The 22,016-nt window shown below is 43.1% G+C and overlaps 1 protein-coding gene across 2 annotated transcripts in view; it reads left to right on the forward strand.

The window, feature by feature from the left end:
• The first annotated feature begins 10,755 nt into the window (after nt 1-10,755).
• The window catches only part of LOC146868249 (keratin, type I cytoskeletal 12-like), a 31,958-nt gene continuing 20,697 nt past the window's right edge, over nt 10,756-22,016 (forward strand). For both annotated transcript variants that reach the window (XM_085609563.1, XM_085609566.1), the window contains exons 1-3: nt 10,756-11,445; nt 12,435-12,517; nt 15,107-15,263. In XM_085609563.1, the coding sequence (XP_085465689.1) occupies nt 10,816-11,445; nt 12,435-12,517; nt 15,107-15,263 (870 nt within the window). In that variant the 5' untranslated portion in view covers nt 10,756-10,815. The remainder of the gene's footprint in view (nt 11,446-12,434; nt 12,518-15,106; nt 15,264-22,016) is intronic.

Below are 22,016 nucleotides of genomic sequence, written 5' to 3' on the forward strand. Positions count from 1 at the left end.
GAGGCTCCTCTACCTGCCCTCCCCCTCTATGAGCAGGCTCCTCGAGGCAGCATGGCCAAGCAGTACGACGTCCTGTTCAGGCTGCTCCTCAAAGGGAACTCCGGTGTAGGCAAGACCTGTCTGCTGTGCAGATTCACCAACAACGAGTTCCACTCGTCACACATCTCCACGACTACATTCATTCATCCATTGATTCATGGGGTACCAGTCAGTATGCGCTGTATATTTTGCATACTTTCACCTGTGCTTCCTGAGCGTGCACCTTTGCATAGTGTGGGCATGTGATGCAGTGGTCGAAGTGAGGGGAAAAAAGTAGGGGGAACTGTCGGTGGAGAATCAGAGGGAGGGAATAACCCGTGCATTGGGTCAGTGGGCGGGGTCAGAGGTATGGCCAGAAAGAGCAAACCATCCCAATTTTTAGTATTTGTTTAGCATTTCACTGACCAGTTACAACTTATTACATTATTTAATTCAACCAAGGGATACACATGTTTGTTAAAGGTTTAATGTGAGTTATTGACATTAAAATATATTCACAAAGTGGGATACGTTTCCAATCACAGGATGTCCCGAATATGCTTAAAAGTGGAACCACAAGCCATCTGTCTCTGAGCCATGCAGTTTCTGTCATCAGCACTTTTCCTCCCTTTTTCCACAAGAGCAGTTCAAACAAGAATGGCAAAATATCCTAGTTTGAAAATGTTTTCCACATAATTTTGTCTCTGCCAAATTTGCCACATAATACATCGTCTGCTGCATAATCTGTCGATTTTAACTGATAAATTGTTTGGAGCTCAAACGGATCAAAAGTTAGTTAAAAATGTGACTTGTGTTGCTGCGAGGTGGCGGGCCCTTTGCAAAGGTTGACTGGTAACCTTTCTCACTGCTGCATTTGTATGTTACACTGGTACTAATGAGGCAAAATATTTGTAGAGACTGTTATTATGTATAAAAATGTCAAAATAATAAAGTATCAGAAAATATACCACATTATGATGCATCCTTTTTTTTGCTGAATAATATAGTCAACACTGCAGCATAATTTTGTTTTCTACTGCTGTATAATTCTACTGGCCCCAAAGCAGACAGCACATGTTAAAAGTGTTTGTGCATGAGGCAGAAAGTCTGCGAACTTAGTTTGGTGTGTGTGCAAATCCTGCATTGCTGATCCCTGGTGAGTGGAAGCTACTACTGCTTAAACAAGTGCAATGGAGGTACCAATGGGTGAGGGGGACTGGTCTCAAGGGTCCTGTGACCTCGGTGACAGGGTCACTCGCTCTAGGGGCGCTGTTTCGTAGGCCTGCCCGCAAGATTGAGGTGAACTTCAGTATGGATTGTGGTGGGCAAGCCTTCAAGGTTAACCCTCACTAGCCACTGCTAAGGTCCACCTGCTGATGCTAAGACATCAGGGCTTCTAAGGTCTATTGGGGCCTTCCAAGGTGTAGCATGGGAATGTGCTCTCACAGGAGAGTGGTATGGTGGACTGGTCATGAAGGCTGAACCTGGTTCCCTAGTTCCAAATTTGGCAGCTCTAGCCATAGTGCCACATCCTCTCCCCCACTGAACACCATACTACCCCACTGGGAGAAACTCACACTGCCTTCAGCTATAACCCAATTGGGCTGCTGTATAAACAAGAGTAATATGCTGCCTGAAAAAAAAGTAATAACATCTTGGAAAAATCAATTACTCATAGGGTATGCTAGATCAAGTAAAGCATGTGAAATGTAAGAAGGAACAACATTATTACCTTAACGTTTTTTTTACACTCATTATTCAGAAATCAATGAGTGTTTTTGCCTGAAAAGTAAAGGTCAAGTCAGGTCAAATTGCTTTATTTCGATGACAAATATCATAAAAGCACCAGACAATCCTTTATAAAAAATAGAATTTGTGCCAATAAAAGTTATCATAAAAAACATAACTGCCGTCTACTCGACCAGAACATAACACATTGTTATTTCACTTAAAAACAATTATTGCCAAGACTATGTAGCACAGATCCTAGGGATTCGATAATAAAAATATTCATTTTGAATAAAAACAGGAGTTAAAATATATAATTAAAACAATGGTACACAATATAACTTATAGAAGTGACAATGCATAAGAATTAGTTTCTGCAATGTTTTGTTGATCACTTGTGCTCAGATATATTCTCCATGGGGCCTATGGTATAAGATTAAGTTGCCCTTCGCAAGGCTTTATGCCTAACTATCCGGGCACAACTTAGAAACTTGGCCACTCCGCAAACAAAAAGGGTTCTTGCATCAGATTTCAAGATGCGTAAAGCAACACGATGGTTAAGAGTGCCCAATTGTCTACAGATTGGTTTTAACCATTTGGACCTTGTTGTTTTGTACGCTGGACATTCAAACATAAGGTGGGCAACCCTCTCCTTCGGTGCCCTGCAACAAGGACAATCTTCTGTTGTCTGTTTTGGGGAGCGCCATTTTGCAGTTAGTTCATGGACCGGAAGCGTTCCAAGTCTAACTTGCATATAGAGCGCCCTCTCTCTTGGTGTCTGGATTATATCCAGATATTGTTCAAGGCTTCTACGTTGCTTGAACTGGTAGAATTCTTCCGTTAGCCTTCCCGCATTTGGATTACTAAGCTCCCAGGTATCGATCCAGTCCAAAATAGAAGCGTTTAAGGTCTGCCTTACAAGGGGGTTTTGGTTATCCCAGGAGTCCTTAAGACCAAGAGCTGTCATTAATTTACTGACGTTAGTTATCCAATTAACCCCATGGTTGAAATGTAAGATCATTACCTCAGTAAGTGCTATGGCATAATTCGTGAGTTCATAACTACAGGGCCTGGAAGGGACCTGTTTTAATGTTCATTGCTTATATCCTTACAAAACGTAAGCAGTATGGTTTAAAAAGACCACATCCCTGAACACATTTTATAAACTAAAATAAGGAAAACAGGTGATAAGGACCACATTGAACGTTTTCCAATCCACCCATCAAGCAGGTATTGCAGTACCTCCAGGAATGGTGCACTACCCCAACCAGCCAAAAATATGTTGAGGCATATTTACAAGCCTATATCGCCACCAGAACGTCACTTTGTGATGTTGTGGTGGCGATACAGGCTTAGCCTTATTTACAAGGCAGTGTAAAGCCACTTAACGTGGCTCAACGCTGCCGTGTAAATAAGGCACCCTTTCATGCTACATTTAGCGTGAAAGGGGTGGGCAATGGATTTTCCGGTGAGTGTTCCACCGCGACACCCATTGATTTTGATGCTGTCTCATATTTACAAGAGTGACGTAAATATGGGGCTGCGCCAAAATTAAGACCAGGGAAAACCTGGCCTTAACAGGGCGTAATGAGGGGAAATAATTTCTTTCTCCTCGTCTTTGCTGTTTTTATATGTGCTGCATTGTGCAGCACACATAAAAACAGGAAAACCCCATGCATGATTGTGTCCCTTCCAGCACACAATCAATGATTTAAAAAAAATGAGTTGCAACTTCTATATGTGCTGAAAAAAGCAGCACACATAGAAGTTCCAAATAGCCATTTAAGATTGTTATGTGCAGGAAGGGACACCTTCCTGCAGGCGCGCAACGCCCATTGGGCTCCAGGGCTTCAGCCCGCCTCCCCCTCCCCTTTGTTTGTGTCAGCCCGGGCTGAGACAGCTTCCCAGGCTGGTGACCGTCTTATTGCAGCCACACCCGAGTACTTCACAGGTCTTTAAAAGACCATTTATTTGTTAACGAGGCTTTGCTGTGTTTTCACTCCTTCTTGGAGTCCCTGCATCTTCAATCTGCCGATTGATGGAAGAATTAGCCCTCGCCCCAAACTTTGTATTAGCCCACCCCAAAATTTGGCTCTAGTTGCGCCTCTGCCTTTCTGCATATAATGAATCATTCCCCACAACGCAGGCTGGGGCTAGGCAGCTGAAATTAGCACCTGCGCAGGGGAAAACCGGGCTGCACCATATTGTTGTAATACGGTGAAGCCCTGCGTTTCAGAAGTTGCAGAGCACTGCATTAAGCTAAGAAGGCTAACGCTGCGCTCCATCACTTCTTTGTAAATATATGCCTCGTTGTTTAAAACATCATCACAAAACAATCACAAAACAGGATTTGTGAAATATAACTTTGGTCATTTAGTATCACCTAATGTTAAAAGCACGTTTGCAGGCCAACGGAGATCAAAGTCCACCTTGATAATTGTTGACTCAACCTCAGCCTTATTAAAGTACCCAGCTCAAATGTACTTCACAAGAAGATTTCACCCCAAACTCCAAAACCTTATAAGTCGAATTATCGGCAGGATGCTAAAGTCTTGAATATAGATGGGAAAGGCTAGAGGTGATAATTTTATCATCGGAGAGACTTTTCGTACTGTGAAGTGACATGTTTCGGTTAGAATACGCCAGCATCAGGTTGGTCCTCGTAAAATTCAAAAGCATTTGAATAACTTGTTTCCAAACCACTTATGAGTAAATCACATTGTATTAGGCCCTCCCTTCCCTGGTGTTCTGATTCTCAACCACACCATTATCCCAAGCTCATATTTTAATTTGTTCTGATTGTTTTTAAAATCCAGACCACATCACAACAAGTAAGATGAACAACAACAATGATTTCTGGAATCTGAATGAAGCACCTAAATAAAGGACTGAAGACGAAAGAGCACACTTATGCAGACCACTTTGTTACACGTTCATGGGGCGCAATAGAACTTAATTTCTTGCAATCTGTTCTAATACTTTTTTCCTCCTATATCTTGAAAGATTATTTGTCTGGCATAAAGGCAATAAAAAAGGAAACCGAGAGAAACCCCCTTTTCTTTTAAATAAATATGTCATATTTGGGGGAAAATTGTGCTGATGAAAAAGGTAGCATTCTTGAAACGTTCAGAGTGTTCTAATGCATGATTACCTCTTTGCCATCTTGGTAGATTCCTGCTGCCACCTAACACTATGCTTCTGAGATGATTTACTCTTTAATTGGTTAGAGAATGTTTCTCATACAGGTTGTCTAACCAGCAGGATTGTTTCTAGTAAGTCTACTTCCATTTTGTATGTGTTATTCACCTCTAATCTCAGTGCCTTGAATTGTTTCTCTGAAGGCCTTTGTATTACAAGATAATTTTTCTGAGTCGCAGTCAACTGAACTCTGTAAATGGGATCTGGTTGGCTGTACTTTGTGAATTTCAGTTTCTTCTATCAATCAATAAAATGGTGTTCTGATGCAAATTTAAACATGGCCTGTTGGGACTTACTGCCTCCACAAAACCATAACATGATGTAGAACTCTTCATTTCACACAGCAAGCTCCAGCAAGAGATGTAAACACATCGACCTTAGTGTTGGGTGGTGCTTGATTTGTAAAAAGTAAGTGCCAAGGGATTAAGTGCCATGGCCCTTCTCAGAAGGCCACTGCAACCTGCAACACCCACAGACCCTGCCAGCGCTGCCAATGACTGAACCAACACAAGTACTAACCACTGCACTCCTGCAAGTGTGACAATTCAAACTATTTCAGGCACCCCAAAGCTATATTAATGATGTGAGTGACCGGTGTTATTAATTTTTAATGTATATTAACTTATTAAACACTCTTGTTCTTATATCAAATTTGGACTGACAGCGCCACCATGCTGTCGACTGTCACTAGAGCTGTTGCTACCAATTAAGTGCCGGTTCCGAGCACCGGAAACCATCAGCTCAAATTAAGCACTGGTGTTGGGGTGTCAGTAGAAGCTTCCAAGAATGGTTACGACATGTGATTGAGTTACAAGTGTGAAAAAAGACAGCATGAAGTTCTTCTCATATTTTATGCATGCTCTGAACGGCCACCACTCGTAACTACCAAGTCGCAGCCACTATTTTCTGGCAAGTTTTTGCTTCTTTGTCTACTCTCTTGTTTTTGCAGTCCGTCCCAGGCACATACCGACAACTATTCCCATCAGTGTTTTAGGTTACCTTGGTAACATGGCACCCTTATTCTACCCTGTAGGTGCTTGTGCCCTCTCTCTTGCAGTCCAGACTGAAGGCGCTGGTTGAATAGCCTCACTTTCCTTTGTCGTGTGAAATAGAATGACTTTCTACAGCTCTGCAGAGTCAACATCTACTAGTAGACACTTACTAGGGATCATCGTCCCATAGCAAAACCCCATATTTCAGAGCACTTGCTGAAACCTGGTATGCTACAGTGGCCATTTAGGATGATGCTGTAAGGCAGCTCCATATATTATCAGCACCTTGGGGATAAGTTCTTTGCATGTAGGAGAAGTGGTGATTGGCCAAGCTTCAGTAACGAAGACTGTATCTATGTCATGATTTGTTATGCAATCAGCATTTAAAATAACATCGGAAATTGGGGTATTGCGGCACTGAATAACCAATGTGTTTATTACCCAACTCAATAGACCTCAGAAGGATTCAAATCTGTGATCATAAGATGGAACACAAATTACAGCCATGGAGGCTTTGAGCCGCCATGCCGAACTCTAGCATGGGGAACAACAGATGAGGCATTAATGAGCATGAAGACGCGGTCACATTCACTGTAGCGGGGGATGGAGTTGAGATTGAGGATGTGGTTGTAAATCTCAATACTTCATTGGATATGTGAGTTATTCAATGATCAAAGTGAAGCCACAATCCCAAAACAGCTGTGTTATACTGTTAAAGATAACTTTGACAAAGGAGCACCAGCTTCTGCCAATGTGTGTAAAATAAAGAGAGTTGGCAGAGATGCCACTTACTGAAGTGCAGAAGGCTGAAGAAACTTCTCATAGCCTGGCATAGAATAGTTTTCTAAGGTCAGGGGGGCACCCATACCCCAGGCGGCAGGCAATTTAAGGATCAACTTCCCCAAGACGAAACAACAGATGATGAACTTGTTGGTGCAGGCACACAACCTTAACGTTTATGGATCCTCTGAGTAATCTTTGAGTGACAGAGACTAGCGAGGAAAGTTACCGAAAGCCATTCCGGTGTCAAAACTACACGCTAAGACTTTTCTCTGTGGGAATTGAGTGATGGTTTATGGAGTGAAAGGTGCATAGCACATATTGTCTACAACTGCAAATGGCAGCATTTTATGGCCTTACTAAACATAAATCTACATTCCAGTTGACCAGTCATCAAATCATTTCTACTAGATCGAGTTGTGTTGCATGATTTTTTATGTCCGCTTATATATCAGATAATACATGACCACACCAAAGAAGAGCAATTTTATTTTTACTAAAAAATGGAACTTAGGTGACTAGCTGCATTTAGGACCTTTAGAAGCCAGTGAAGGGCTGTCTTTTTTAATTTTACTGAAAGAATGGATTTAAGTCCATGCCTCTGGTGGCACATTCACTCTTTTTTATAGTGTGGTGAATGGCGAGTGTTCCACCATTGGTGACTCCTTCACTTCCACCATCTACTCTGCCAGTGACCAAAAGTAAATCCACCAGAAATGGTGATGGAGAGAGCACCTGCTCTAGAATGGCTGATCAACCATCATGTCTAGCAAAGCTACATCTGTAGATGATCCACCATGCAAAGTGTGGTCAGTTCTTCCTGAAGGGTAAAAATAGCATCATGTGCAACATCTCCAGCAGGTGAAAAGACTAACTATTAGGGCAAAGGAACTGTATGTCACACGTGGAAGCATGTGTCCAGTGTTCACATTTTCTAGCAGACTCTCTTCTAGCACTCCCGGACATTGGTGAAAATTATGGCACGATAATTCTCCACCAAGATGGCTCCTACAGATGCAACTTTATAGAGAAACCGCTAACGACTAGGTAGATTACCTTTAATTTGCCAGAGCACTCCCTGCTGCATGTCGGATAAAGGAAATTGCTGCAATAGCGGATGGACAATCCCCCAGCCAAATTCTAAATCAGGCCACAAGTTCTTCCTGGTCTTTGTGTTGGATTACTTGTATATAGTGATGGATACAAGCTGTATGTCTGCCCTTCTCATGTTTGACTAAGCAGCGGCCTTCAATACAGAGGAACATGGTACACTATGAGCATCTGTGGGACCTAACAGGTTCATAGGACACCGCTAGGAGCAACCTTCCCTAAGCAGGGTCTGCAGTGGCATCAATACATTGATGGAATACAGATCAATGACCTATCGCAGGCCAGACCAGAGACAGCCTTTAAGTCTCTGGTGGTGAGTTTTGAAACGGGAGCTAGATGGATTACGATTGACCTAAACGTATTCCTATTTTGAGATAGCCAGGTGGGATGCACCGGGATGCTACCATTAATGGATGCCCCCCCCCCCCCCCCCTGGTTACCCCATGTAAAATGTAGGTGTCATGTTTCACCACCCCTGGGCATGCACATCCATGTGGAAGAAACTGTGAGGATGGAGTACTTTTTGCTATGTTTTCAGGGAAGTGTTATTCATTTCCACAGCCGCTTGATGTGTGGAATATCTCTTACCCAGATTGTTGCCTACAGGATGTGCTTTATTTTAATAGAGGGACTTTTGTCAATAGACCAGGATTTGTGTTTTTCCACCTGAGGGTTATTGTAATGTAGTAATGATGTGACTGTTACTGTTTGATCGCCAAGATATATCATATTCCATAAGTAAAAAGCTATGGGTGGCTACCTGAGAGGCTAGAGTGAATGTTTCTAAGCTGAACATGCTCATGACTGGCGGCCCTTTCAGGTGTAGGGAGGTTGAGTGGTTTACTAATGCCACAAATCACGGGGGGAGCGAGTGGATGCAAGCCTTCTTTATATGAATAGATCATGGAAGCCCTCCCCTCACCACCAACTAGGATGGCCAGACATTCAAAACCAAGAAGCAGCAGATGCTACAACCACGGAAGTAAGACAGACATGCACAGCTCTGGGGCATGGGCAGCACATCACATATGCAGCAGGTTTGCCCTGGCGAGAGCAGATATATGTGTGAGCTTCGTTAACACACCAGCGGCTCGGTGTGCATGTGTTCCCAGCTGTCTACTCTCCGCCTGCTTTCCCAGGAACAGCTGCATCCGCAAACTCAAGCAAGCAAGCTGCTGTCACCCTTGTCCATGTAGATGGCTGCGGCCTCATGCTCCACGCGTCTTGTCTGCCCCCCCCCCGCTGGGTGGGCGAGAAGACCCCAGATGCACAGTGTACAGCTTGGGCGTATTGTCAAGGCAACGGCGGAGAATTCATAATATTACTTTTATAAGTGTGAATTTACTTTGTGAGGCTCTCGCTACCATACCCCACTGCCTCGCGGCGCTAGAGCTGCTGGGCATTAAGAGACAAGGCAGTGATAGTGCATTGCAGTGGATAAGAGTACCGAGGGCAGCTGTATGGTAACATCAAGTCTTCCTTTACCAGTCAGTGGTTCTAATTAAAGCAAAGCAATGGAATGTTAAGGTGGATCTAATTGAAGCAAAGCAATGGAATGTTAATGTGGATCTAATTAAAGCAAAGCAATGGAATGTTAATGTTGATCTAATTAAAGCAAAACAATGGAATGTTAAGGTGGATCTAATTGAAGCAAAGCAATGGAATGTTAAGGTGGGTCTAATTAAAGCAAAGAAATTGAATGTTAAGGTGGGTCTAATTAAAGCAAAGCAATGGAATATTAATGTGGATCTAATTGAAGCAAAGCAATGTTAAGGTGATTGGGAAGATATTGGGGATTTGGCAAAGCGCTTGCAGGTTTTTTTTGGGGGGGGTGGGGAGTTTTAAATAGCATTAATTTGACCCAAAGGTATCAGAGTGCTTTACATGAGCAACAGTTGCGTTGCAGAAGGACACATTATTTTTTTTTGTTAGGCACGGGGAGATTAAGTGATTTGCCCAGAATTACAGGATGTTGAGCGTCCCTGCCGAGACTCTAACCTGGTTCCCCACCTGCAAAGTCGACCACCCTAGACGTTCGGCCACATCCTCATTTTATCAAGTAAAGGTTGCTGACTTTATCTTGTGTACCTGTTGTTCGAATGTCTGGTTGTGATCAGAGGGTGTTTTGTGGTTTAGTGTCAGTGGCATGTGGTTGAACAGGGAGGTGTGTTCTCTAGATTGTGTGTAGACTTCTTCTGGAAGTGTGGTCCAGTGGCTGTGAGTGTAATGCATCTGACTTCACACACCTCCCATGAGCCTTGTCTCCTCTATGAATAAACCCCAGAGAGCCATGCCCTTGGAGGCCTGGTATACCGCATGCAGGTCAGCAGGGAGCATAAGCAAGCTTTGATACTGGTAGGTAATCCCTAAAGCTTCAAAGAAAAGCCTGTCGCAAGCACTGGAAACCATGCTATGTCCTTGGTGTCCATTAAAAGGTATAAGGAGGGGGCTGCTTTGCACAAGAACGGAGGTTTCACTGAACAGTGAGCTGAGCCAAGGTGTATTGCAAAATGAGTCTGAGGCGCTGGTGAGACATCTCTGGCACATCTGCCAAAAATCACATTAGTCGCTCCCTTGGGCAAGTGTTCGCTGGTGCAAGACTAGTCCCACCCCGCCCTTCCCGCCCTTTGAGAAGACTATAGGGAAGGGAGGGACGGTAGAAGGAATCTTGCCTGTGAACATTTATAATAATCAAAAGATTCTCCAACCATTTAATGAAAAATTAGTTCCACCCACCCATTTAGCGCTATTCCCAGAATACGGGCACCCTCAGGGCATCATATTTCACAGAAATGAACACTTATGAATTCCATAAATTACTTAATTTGGAGCTGGCACGAAAACTGCTTGTTAACGAAAAATAGGTGGCAGTTTGGGCTGGAGCACCCAGAGGATTCTGTATATAAGGGTGGTTGCACCATGCTGGGTTGCTGATTTCCTGCTCTTGCTACCTTCCCAAGGGTCACCCACTTCCGCTTTATTGGCCGCGATGAGTACCTTCAGTGCTGCTCGATCTGTAGGTGCCCCCAGCCTTGGGGGCAGCAGTTTCTCTGTCCAAAAATCAGTGAAGTCCTACCAATATGGGGGTGCTGGCGGGGGTGGCTTCAGTGGGGGTGCTGGCGGGGGTGGCTTCGGTGGGGGTGCTGGCGGGCGTGGCTTTGGTGGGGGCTACGACTCTGGCTTTGGAGGAGGCTTGGAAAGCGGCAGCTTTGGTTATAGCGATGGTGGTGCTGAGTTTGCTAATGGTTATGACATTGGCTTTGGAATTGGAGGCCAAGGTGGCTATGGAGGCGGTGGTGGCTTTGGAGGCGGGAGCGGTGGTGGTGGCTATGGAGGTGGTGGCGGAGGCTTTGCTGGCAGTGGAGCCGCAGGTTTTGGTGGAGGTGGCTTTGGAGGTGGGCTAAGCGAGGGTCTTCTCTCTGGCGGCACTGAGAAGCAGACCATGCAGAACCTCAATGACCGCCTGGCCTCCTACCTGGACAAGGTGAGGGCCCTGGAGGAAGCCAACACTGAGTTGGAACGCAAGATCCGTGAGTGGTACGATAAGCATCGAACCCCGGGTGTGGGTACCCGTGATTACAGCAAGTACTACGTCACCATCGAAGACCTGCAGCACAAGGTGAGAATTAACAGGGTGCATCTGTCTGCAACCACACACCCAGCAGGGATAGTAGGTGTTGCTAGGCTGAAAGAGGCAGGCCTCATAGCAGTGCAGCAGCCAGCCAGGCAGGCCTCTGAATACAATGCCCCTGAGATCAGGAAAAAGACATGGGCATGGCCGAGTCTAGTGGCTCACAGGACTAATGCGTCCACTGAATGGCCTTTCTTTGACCTCATGGTCACAGGTTCAAATCCCAGAAGGTCCACTCAGCCTTTTGTCCCTCTGAGGCCGATAAAATGAGTGCCATTGAGATGGGTAACGATAAAGATCTGTTGCTCAGCACCAAGATACCTACGGCTGAAAGTGCTCTTTACAAATACACCTTATGTTATAGTGGGAGTAAAATCAAAATCTGGGTCTGTTTGTGCGAGCTTTACTCCACTGAGTGAAGCTACTTTGGGAACTCATTTAGTAAAAGAGGGAAGAATGAAGACCTCTGAGAGAAATTCTTCCTTATAAGAATGAATATGCTGCACGTGGACGCCGGACTGTGGTTCTAGGTATTGCTGAAGTCTTTGGGTAGCTGAAAAAGATGAGGTACACACGTCACCGTGGGCTTGCCTCATGTGTGTGCTTCAGGTCAGGGCTGGCCTTTCACATTTGAAGCACAGGAACAGCTTCAGCATCAATAAAGGGATCGTGGGGAAAATAAGCTCCATTTTTCACAGGTGTTTGAGTCCACAGGTACCACTAACTGACCCAACCTCCACAATGTGCTCAAAGCTCACCAGTAAAGCGCTTCTGTTTCCAAAAGGCTCCTCTAGGCGTCACCAATAACCATGCTTAGTGGTCTCTTCAAAGGTCTCAATGATAAGGGAAACATTCTGACGCCCGGTGTGCCCACTAGCATTTGGCAGATTCAAAATACCAGCAGGCTGGGACCAATTCCTTGATTCTGTCCGAGTGCCCCTAAAACCTGTTCTAAGTTCTCGAAACTTCTTTCCCAGATCATGAGCGCCACGGTTGACAACGCCAAGGTGGTCCTGCAAATTGACAATGCCAGGCTGGCCGCAGACGACTTCAAACTCAAGTGAGTGACACAGATGTTCGGGCCATGGCATGCAGAAAATAGGCACGTCGGGCGCTCTGAACAGATAGACCAATGAATGAAGGGGAGATGAATTCAATGAATGGATAGATGGATGATATGTACTACCTCCATTTTAATTTCAGCCTCAGCAGCTGACAGCATGTGTGATTCTGCGCATATCGTTTTATCACTTTGTGTCTGAAATGTGTGAATATTTGCAATGTAAAGAAAAAGAGACGTGTGCTGTGTAGTAGCGTCTCATTTATTTGTGCGGGAAGTTGCTCCTTTAGGTAAGAAATTATGTACCATTTTTTTTTACATTTATGAGATGTTGACCAACATTTTGTAGCACGTGAAAAAGCTTAGTTGTGTGCTTCTGAAAGGCATTGAAAACATAAATCTGTCAAATGAGAAAAAATGCAAACCTTTTCAAGAGGTTTCTTAGCCTGGGGCAAGAGCAGCGCTCTTTACTGTTACACTGAGGGATACAACGGATCCGTGGGTACACAGTGTAATGACCCAGTACCCTACACAAACTCTATAGAACGTGAGGGGCACTGCTACAAGGGAGAGCTTTTACTCTAACCTCTCCTACTGGTTACATCGCATTGAATTGTAATGTATATAGCGCTATTACTATTAAGGGTCAACTAAGCGCTAGCTAGAGATTGAACCAGGTGCTTAGTAGAATAAACATTCTTTTAATGCTTTCCGAAAAGAAAAGGGGTGCTGAATTTGCCTGTCCCCACCCATGCAAGGAGCTGCGCGGGGAGCGGGTGGCTGATTGTTAAGAGAGACTAGGGAGTATAAAGTGAGTTTCCAAGGTCACATCACTCCGGCCAAGAGGCCAATATTTGAACTTAGGTCTTCTTTTCCCAGAGAATTAAAAACTTTACTAACCAAACTCACTACCCCTCAACATGGAGATAGCAAAGCCCAGACAAGAACCAACTATGCAGAAAAAGAACAAGTGAGACTAGCCACAACTTTGGGTACGTAAAACGTATGCATCACCCGCAAAGTCAGATACATTTCACCCTTCGTGATCGCAGGCGGTTTTCTCCAACTCGTCACTGCCTATAGTCCCGCCCCATAAATGTCAGGGTTTCAAGTTCTGAGAAGGTGCAATGCGTGGATTCCAAATGGTAGTCAACCAATGAGACCGTCCGTGGTAGTGAGCGTCATAGGAATGGTTGGTTACTATAGCCCCCCCCCCCACTCCTTTGTTAGGTCTCAGTTGAAAATGTGATGATTCTCCTTCCTGTTCTTCTGTTTTTCCTGCTCAGTAGCACACCCGTCTCACCGTATTCTGATTGGCTGAGTTGCATCCTTCCATTGTTTACTTGTCAGGGGACATTTGAATTGTTTTTTAGGTCTGAATTGACAGTGTGGTGTCTCAAAGGCATGTTGTTACCAATTCTTTAAACTACACATAGGGTACTCTTTGGCTCCACATGGAGGATTAGTATTCTTTCACCTAATACCCTCTCACCTAAGGGCTGTTTGGTGTATCTTTCCACCTGCCAGGAAATGTTGCCATTGAAATGCAGGAGGGACTATATTGCATCTGAAGAGTACATCACTCTGTCTGTCACAGTTAATTCTTTACCTCCTATAGGCATTCTATGGAGAAAATACATCTTTAAAGCATTAAAAACAGACATATTGGCTTTGCCAATGCTTCATATTTTTTGCTATTCAGCCCTCCAAGGGAGTGCATGTGTTTTCTTGCTCTCCCACCAGGGTTGCCACCTTTCTCAGAGAAAGGTCGAATTGTGTGTGTTTTGGGATTCCGGTAGGGCCAGAAGCTGCTACTGGAATAACAGCTTTTGACGTGTTTTCATCTTGCACTTTTTGCTTGCAGTTTATATATGGAAGGGGAAAAACACGAGATTTTAATGATTTTCCTCATCATCTTTTCATCAAACTTGCCACTAAAATACTGGTTTGATCACTAAAATACTTGTCAAGTGGTTACGCTATATCCCAAATTTTTCCCAACCCTATATCCCAACTTTTTTCCGCCTTCCATCTACCCACGCATTTTCTTTGAAATGGGTTTTGTTTAATAGACATTTCCTTAGATTATCGGCCATGTCTGCGCATAGGTCTTCATGCATGCCACTGCCAACAAACATTGGCGAAGCCAATAGTTCGGGACAGGATTTTGAAAATGATTCTGATAGTGCTGGTTTGCCTCTCTGTAGTGACTGAGAAGTTAGATTGTGAATGGTGTTACCCGCCTATGATTGACCAACATAAAGGCTGAATCTCAGCAAAATGCAGTGGAACACCCTAGATGTGTGATAAAAATGACAATGTGATTTCATGTGTGTGTACATTTACCTTTAGAAGGTCTTGGAATTTCCATGGACAGAAGAGTTCTCCCCACAGTGGTTTCTCTCATGGTGCCCACTGGTAGGCTGATGGAAGATCCTGTGCCACCCGTGGTGGACTATATAAATGTGGCTTATTTCCCATCTCCCTTTTGCCGAAAGGAAAGATGGAAGGAAGGGGGAGGGAGAAAGGAAGGAAAGAAAGATGGATGGATGCTTTCTTTTAATCTATGACTCCACGTTTACGCTCTAGGTATGAGAACGAGCTTCTACTACGCCAGAGCGTGGAGGCTGACATCAATGGACTACGCCGTGTCCTGGATGAGCTGACCCTGTCCAAGTCTGACCTAGAGGTCCAGATCGAAACCCTAAGTGAGGAATTGGCCTACCTGAAGAAGAACCATGAAGAGGTACCGTATGAACGATATGCATAGCCTGCCATACCTAATCTAGGCAAGGTGTCATTCACGTGTGTGGTTCTAACACAAAGTGCCCAGAGTTAGTGCTTTTGATTGCGTAATGCAGGTGGCCAATCTTAAAGAGTCCTGCTCCCCTCAGCCCTTCTGTCCACCAATGGGAGACAACCGCAGCTGGAGACGACAGGCACTTCCCTCTCAGCAAGGAAGCAGCGATGCTGTTCCTGTTTACACTTCACGTTTTACTTACTTCTTTATTCCCTAAGAGTATCTGCTTTTTCTAGGATGTGGTCTTTCTGTTGTATCACCTATGTATATTGTGTACTGTAAAAAGAGTGAGTTAAGGTTGTGGGTGGGTGTTAATAACAGGACACTTTTGAGGGCTGTGAGTTCAGGCTGCAGGCTGTGCAACTTTTTTACAGTGTCAGTCAATGGGTGAGAAACGGGTTGACAATACCTGCTTATCATCCAAAGAGCACACAGAGCAATGGCCAGGTGTACCAACTGAAGGTGTGATTCCATGGAAATGTGTGTGAAGGTACACAGCTGTCTAAACATCAATAGTCTTGATAGAGATCAGGGTGTATATAATATTCCCACTACCACGGATAGAGTAATCTCACAGTTACACGCACATGCATACATCATACGCTAGGGCCCATTTCACTAACATACGCTCAAATACTCTACCAGCAATAAACCTGTGGAAAGAAAACACTCCTAAACACCCTGCATCTATATCGAGGCCGATAAGACCTGGTTTTGTGACTGTCCCTAAGTATAGTCTATACAATATATACAACAATAATCAATAATGCAAACCCAATAATTGACAAAAATGAATATCCAACACCATGTTTAAAATTATATTGCTTTATCTAAAATTAGTCAAAGAAAATCAATCAGAGTAAACCATTTCATAATTACCTATTCTAGCTAAATGTCAGAACGGGTCAGGACAAGTCTCTCGGTAAATGTCTCTCAAGACGAAGTCCCGTCAGCATCAATCCTCAGCAACGCAAGTTCATCACGCAGCAAAGGCAAAATGGCAAGTGGCAAATGGGGTGGCAAAAAACCCTCTCTAAGCTAACAGTTTTTATAATAAATTGAACAAAGGAAAGATAAATTGGAACATAGGAAAAATCATAATGTCCGCCGGACTTGCTGAGCAGAGCGAGAAGGAAAAGATGTAACATTGCAACATTTGTGAACCTCCGCTCAGGAAAAATACACATAACGAAAACTACGGAACAGGAACCAAGAAAATAAAACATGTATCACATTAATCCGGCTTCTCCTCGGCTATCGAGCCACAGTTCAGAGTTTCCCTCTAAGGCTCCTTTGTTTTTCAAGATTGCCAAGGACACTTTCACTTCTCTTGGAGAACTCCCAAAAACTGCTGCTGTCCTCATGGAAAGTTTCTCGACAAGGACCATGGTCAGTTAACTTCAGGACCATTTCCAGCAGGGGTCTCCCTCGTCTCAGTTTTCACATATTCACTCGAGGCCAGGCTCACAAAATCAGCCATCATGGACTAGGCCTCCATAGGCCACAATAGACCATCTCAATTAAAAGAAATAAAAAACAACGTTACTACAGCATAATGATTAAACAGTGTTAACCCCACTAATACCCTTATGTGTATGCATTTATCTAGCTCTCGCAACATAGAAAGCATTAATTCAAAAGCGTTTTGTGCTCAAAAATAAACAGCACATAGCAACGTTTAAACATGAAAACATGCACGTTAATTTTAGTCAGCACATTTATGCACACTCACGTGTAACTCTCTCTTCTCTTGTTAGGACAAACGGATTGATTAATATAAACACACTTGCACAAGACAAATAATTAATTATTAATTATTATTACTTTAGTACAACGAATAGACATGCCAGAGCTTCAAAAGCCCCAGAATTTTCAAACTGAAAACTCTACTCCAGCAATCCCCCCTTTGGTGATTTTATCACCAAATAAACCCCCCAAAAAAATTAGTGAAAATTTAGTCCCTATTTTAGGAGAAATCAGAAATGTCTTTTCCCCTTTACACAACATTAAACACCAGTCACTCTTTCATCATCCCTTTTTGTCTCTAAGTAAACACTCTCCCTCAATTCTTCTAATTCAATTTCTTGAGGTTCTCTCTTCAACCTCTTATTTTTCTTTTCTTTATTCAATTTCTTCCTCCCTCCCCTGTTTTTACAACACACACACACCAATCTTATTATTAATAAAGCCACAATTATACAAGACAAGGGAAACAATATTCTACTTATAATAGTACTACCTATCTTTGCAATAAAATCCTTAACAGCTATCATTTTATTAGCTATTTTAGTCCACAAACTCTCAGCTTCAAGTGGTACTAATTCTTCATGCAAATCAGTAATATTTTTGATATAGACCTTTAGGTCTCTACTTTCGTCTGGAATGTAAGTGCAACAATGTTGAACTTTCAGCATTCCACAAACTCCACCCTCCTTGGCCAATAGAATATCAAGGGCAAGTCGATTTTGCATAGACATGGCACGTACGGCACTTAATTCCGTATTTACCAAAAGAAACCCTCCAGCGGTATTTGTCGATAAGCGATCAACCACTGTGGACAGTTTCCGAATTCCATAAGCATTCAAAGAAATTCCCACTGCTGGAATCAAAACCCCAAAAATATCACCCACTATTTCAGACCAAGTTTCTCTCTTAAAACGCATTAGTAAGTTAACATCTTCCACATCTGTTACTTTATCTATATGAAAAATATTTGGAAAAACTAGGCCCACATAACACGTGCCATACCAATGGTCAGGCAACTTGTAATAAGCCTTATTCCCACAAACATAATATACTCCTGGAAAAATCGTATCTTCTCCACCTCTGAAACCCCAACCTGTTGCAATGAAGTATGTATCATGGCACTCACTAGTCCCGACAAAATATGTATCATATTGGGATTTCCTTCTTGTAATACAAAGTTTACCCTTCTGTGGTGCATCTAGAGCTAAAGTTGGACTAGCCCCATTCTTCAACTCTTTTCCCATCTCAATGTCCCAAATTGTCTCACTCACTTCATATTTCCCTACTTTCTCATGCATGTTCAATCTCCTTTCTTCTACCATATCCAGGAAAGCTTTCTCCTCTCCTTTCAAACTGCAAGTTAAATTATTCTTAAAAATTTAATCTAATGTTAATCCTTTTTCTTCAATAAAAATCTCACCAAAAGTGTTAGCTTCTTTAGCTGGATTCAGCTCTTTGTTCATTGGCAAGTGCCCAAAATACTATCTCTGTTAGACATCTTATAATCTACTTTCCCTAACAAATAAAAAACACTACTTAAAATACTACAGGAAATACCATATGTAGCTGGTAAATGATGATAAGTAACACCCTCTGAAACGGATGCAGGTAATTGCATACAGACGTAGCAATCCCTTACTTCCATTGTCTTCACATATTCATATAACAATTTCGAAAAAACATTACTAGAAAAGTTATTAATTGACCTATCTTTGTGTGTGTAAGCATTACTAATTCTAATTGGAACTACTTTTTGTGAATTCTTCTCTACATTTGTCACATTCTCTGTATGCATCTCAAACTCTACTTTAAAAGTAACTAATAACACTAAAACACCCCATAGAAGCATTAATAATCCAGTACAACAGCAGCACATCCTACACCACCTCTTAAAGAAGGCACATCTATTTCTATTATCCTCTATGTTAGCCATTTTAGTTTAGCCTCTACTACTCCACTACTGTTTGAACTTTTCAATTTCAATCCTCCAGCAATTTTTCAGCTTTCAGTTTATCCAAATGATCTCTCCGTTCACTTGATCCAAGTGAATTCTTCTTTCACTCAGTTTGGATACTTGTCATTCTTCACTTCAATTTCTTCAACATCAAATTGTATCAGATCTCCAACATCAAAATCCTCAGTACTCGACTCTTCTCCAATGTCAGTCAAGAGTACTTTCAGAATTTCACCAGTATCTTCCTCAACCACTTCTCTCAAGACCACTTCCGGATTATCTCGAGTCACTGTTTCTTCTTTTTCTCCTTCAGACAGTGCCACATAAGACCATTCCGGTGATCTGTACTTTTGGTTGGGTCTTCTTACTCTTTTTATTTCCACTGGTTCGTTTGACTCCTTTGATTCTTCTTCTTCAGCTTTTGAACTTTGACTTGAAACTTCATTCACTTGTTCAGCTTTCGATGTATTTGCTCTTATTATTTTGTATCTCAGCCTCTTAACTCTGTTGTTAGGCCAACGATCTCCTCTTAACACCTTTTTCGGCTTTATTTCTTTATTACTTCTTTCTCCAATCCAAGTTCTCTTTCTCAGAACTCGACCCTCTGTTTGTTCATCCTCATCATCTGTTTCAAGTGCCTCTTGTTTCCGTTTTCCAGCAGCTCTCTTCTTCTCCACAGATTTTTTCACCACTGTTTGAGACTTCCCTACTCCTGTCCCTCCTCGGGTCTCCGACACGCAATCTTCTTGCTGTCTACTTGTCCCTTCACCTGACTCATCAAGAATGTTCCCTACACCTCCTCGGGGGTCTTCCGCAATCTGTCCCTCTCTATCTTTTTCTGACCCTACTTCTTCAAGTATAATCTCAAGTGGTTCTTCAATCTCCTCCTCTTCTGATTCAGGAGTAATCTCTGTGTGATTTCTCTTTTCTTTTCTTTTTCCTTCACTGCTGTTTGAAACTTCAGGCTCTCTTACAGAATTCGATCTCCTCTCTGATACTCGCAGTGGTTCATTCGAAGCTCTTCCTACTTCTTTCCCCACTGATTCTGTATCTTCATCATCGCTGGAATCTGTCTCTTCAAAATACTCTTTACCAGTCCCTTCTTTCGGGTTTGGAACTCTCAGAGTATGACTTGCATGTACCCAGTGCTTCACTCCAGCACACTTTACTGCAGTCGTCGTAGTCAGAATAACTTGTCTTGGCCTTCCCCACCTTGGAATCAAGCAATTTCTTCTTCTGTGAACTTTTATCCTCACCCAGTCTCCTGGACTCAGATCATGGGCTTGCTTCTTCTCAAGTGTAGTAGCTTCTTCTCCAACCTGGTGAAACACAGAATGAACTGCGTCAGCCAGGCCTTTACAGTAATCCAAAATCATGTCATCAGTTATTGTCACCAACTTATTGACAGGCACGAATGCATGGCGCATAGCACGTCCCATGATTATCTCGTGCGGGCTCAAACCAGTAGTTCTATCTGGAGTAGATCTCATTGTCATCAGAACTAGAGGCAAAACATCTGGCCATTTCATGCCAGTGGCTAAGCACATTTTTCCAATCCTATTCTTGATTGTGCCATTAATCTGCTCAACCACACCAGAAGCTTCTGGTCGGTATGCACAATGTAGCTTCTGCTGTATTTTCAATGCTTCACAAATCAAACCCATGAGCTCATTTTGAAAATGTCTACCTCTATCAGACTCAACTGTTACTGGAAACCCGTACCTAGGAATCAACTCCCTTAACAGTAACTTTGCCACTGTTAATCCATCATTTCTTCTAGTCGGGTAAGCTTCCACCCACCTTGAAAACAAACAGACTACCACTAGAACATACCTCAGTCTGTTTACTTGGGGCATTTCAATGAAATCGATCTGCATTCTTGTAAAAGGACCTCCTTCTCTGCCTATTGTTCCCAGACTCACCACTGTCTTTTTCCCAGTGTTAAATTGCTGACAAACTAAACACCTCTGACAGATGCTTTCTGCAATTGTCCTGAACTTTGCATTGTACCAGGTCTGCTTGAACGACCTAACCATCGCGTCCCTCCCCAAATGTCCCTGGCCATGATTCATCCTTGCCATTGACGACAAGATGGAGTTCGGCATCACTGGTCTGCCATCTCTGTAGACCCAAACATTGTCTGTTTCTCTTGGAGCACATCCTGCCTTAATCCAATCCCTTTTCTCTTCCTCTCCTGCCTCATCTTGTAACTGTTTCACTTCATCCCAGGTCTCTAGGACATTAGTAAACATCACAGATAGAAAAGACATTTCCCTTTCTCTGTCCCTGTTAATGGACTGATTTGTTTTGGCACAGTATTGCGCAACATCGTTGGCATATCTGTTTCCAACCGTTATAAAATCCTCCCCTGGACCATGGGCAGCACATTTTACAACTGCTAACTCCTTAGGCAGCTGTATCGCCTCAAGCAATTTACCAATCATTTCAGCATTCTTTATTGGAGTTCCACTTGATGTCAAGAAACCTCTTTGTAGCCAAAGTTGGCCAAAGTCATGCACCACTCCAAATCCATACTGACTATCAGTCAACACAGTCGTCCTCAAATCTCTCCCAATTTCGCAAGCTTTTGTCAATGCTATCAATTCAGCAACTTGCGCAGATTTCACTCCTTTCAATGGTGATGCTTCCATGACCTCTGAAACTTTGCATACCGCATATGCTGCACATAGCACACCATCATCATTTCTCAGACATGATCCATCCACAAACAACACATGATCACTCTCATTCAAGGGTAAATCCCTTATGTCTGGTCTTGGTTTTGTACAGTACTCAAGCACATCCAAACAATCATGATCATCTTCCATCTTCACACCCACATTTTCAATGTCTGGCAAAAGCGTCGCTGGATTCACATTCACACGTCTCTCAAGTGTCACATTTGATGCTCCCAGAATCACTTTTTCATATTTGGTCAAACGACTATGTGACATGTACTGAGTTCTGCTTCTTGTCAAGAGAATTGCCACATTGTGAGG

The sequence above is a fragment of the Triturus cristatus genome, chromosome 1_2 (genome assembly GCF_964204655.1).
Source record: "Triturus cristatus chromosome 1_2, aTriCri1.1, whole genome shotgun sequence".
In the NCBI taxonomy this organism is placed as follows: domain Eukaryota; kingdom Metazoa; phylum Chordata; class Amphibia; order Caudata; family Salamandridae; genus Triturus; species Triturus cristatus.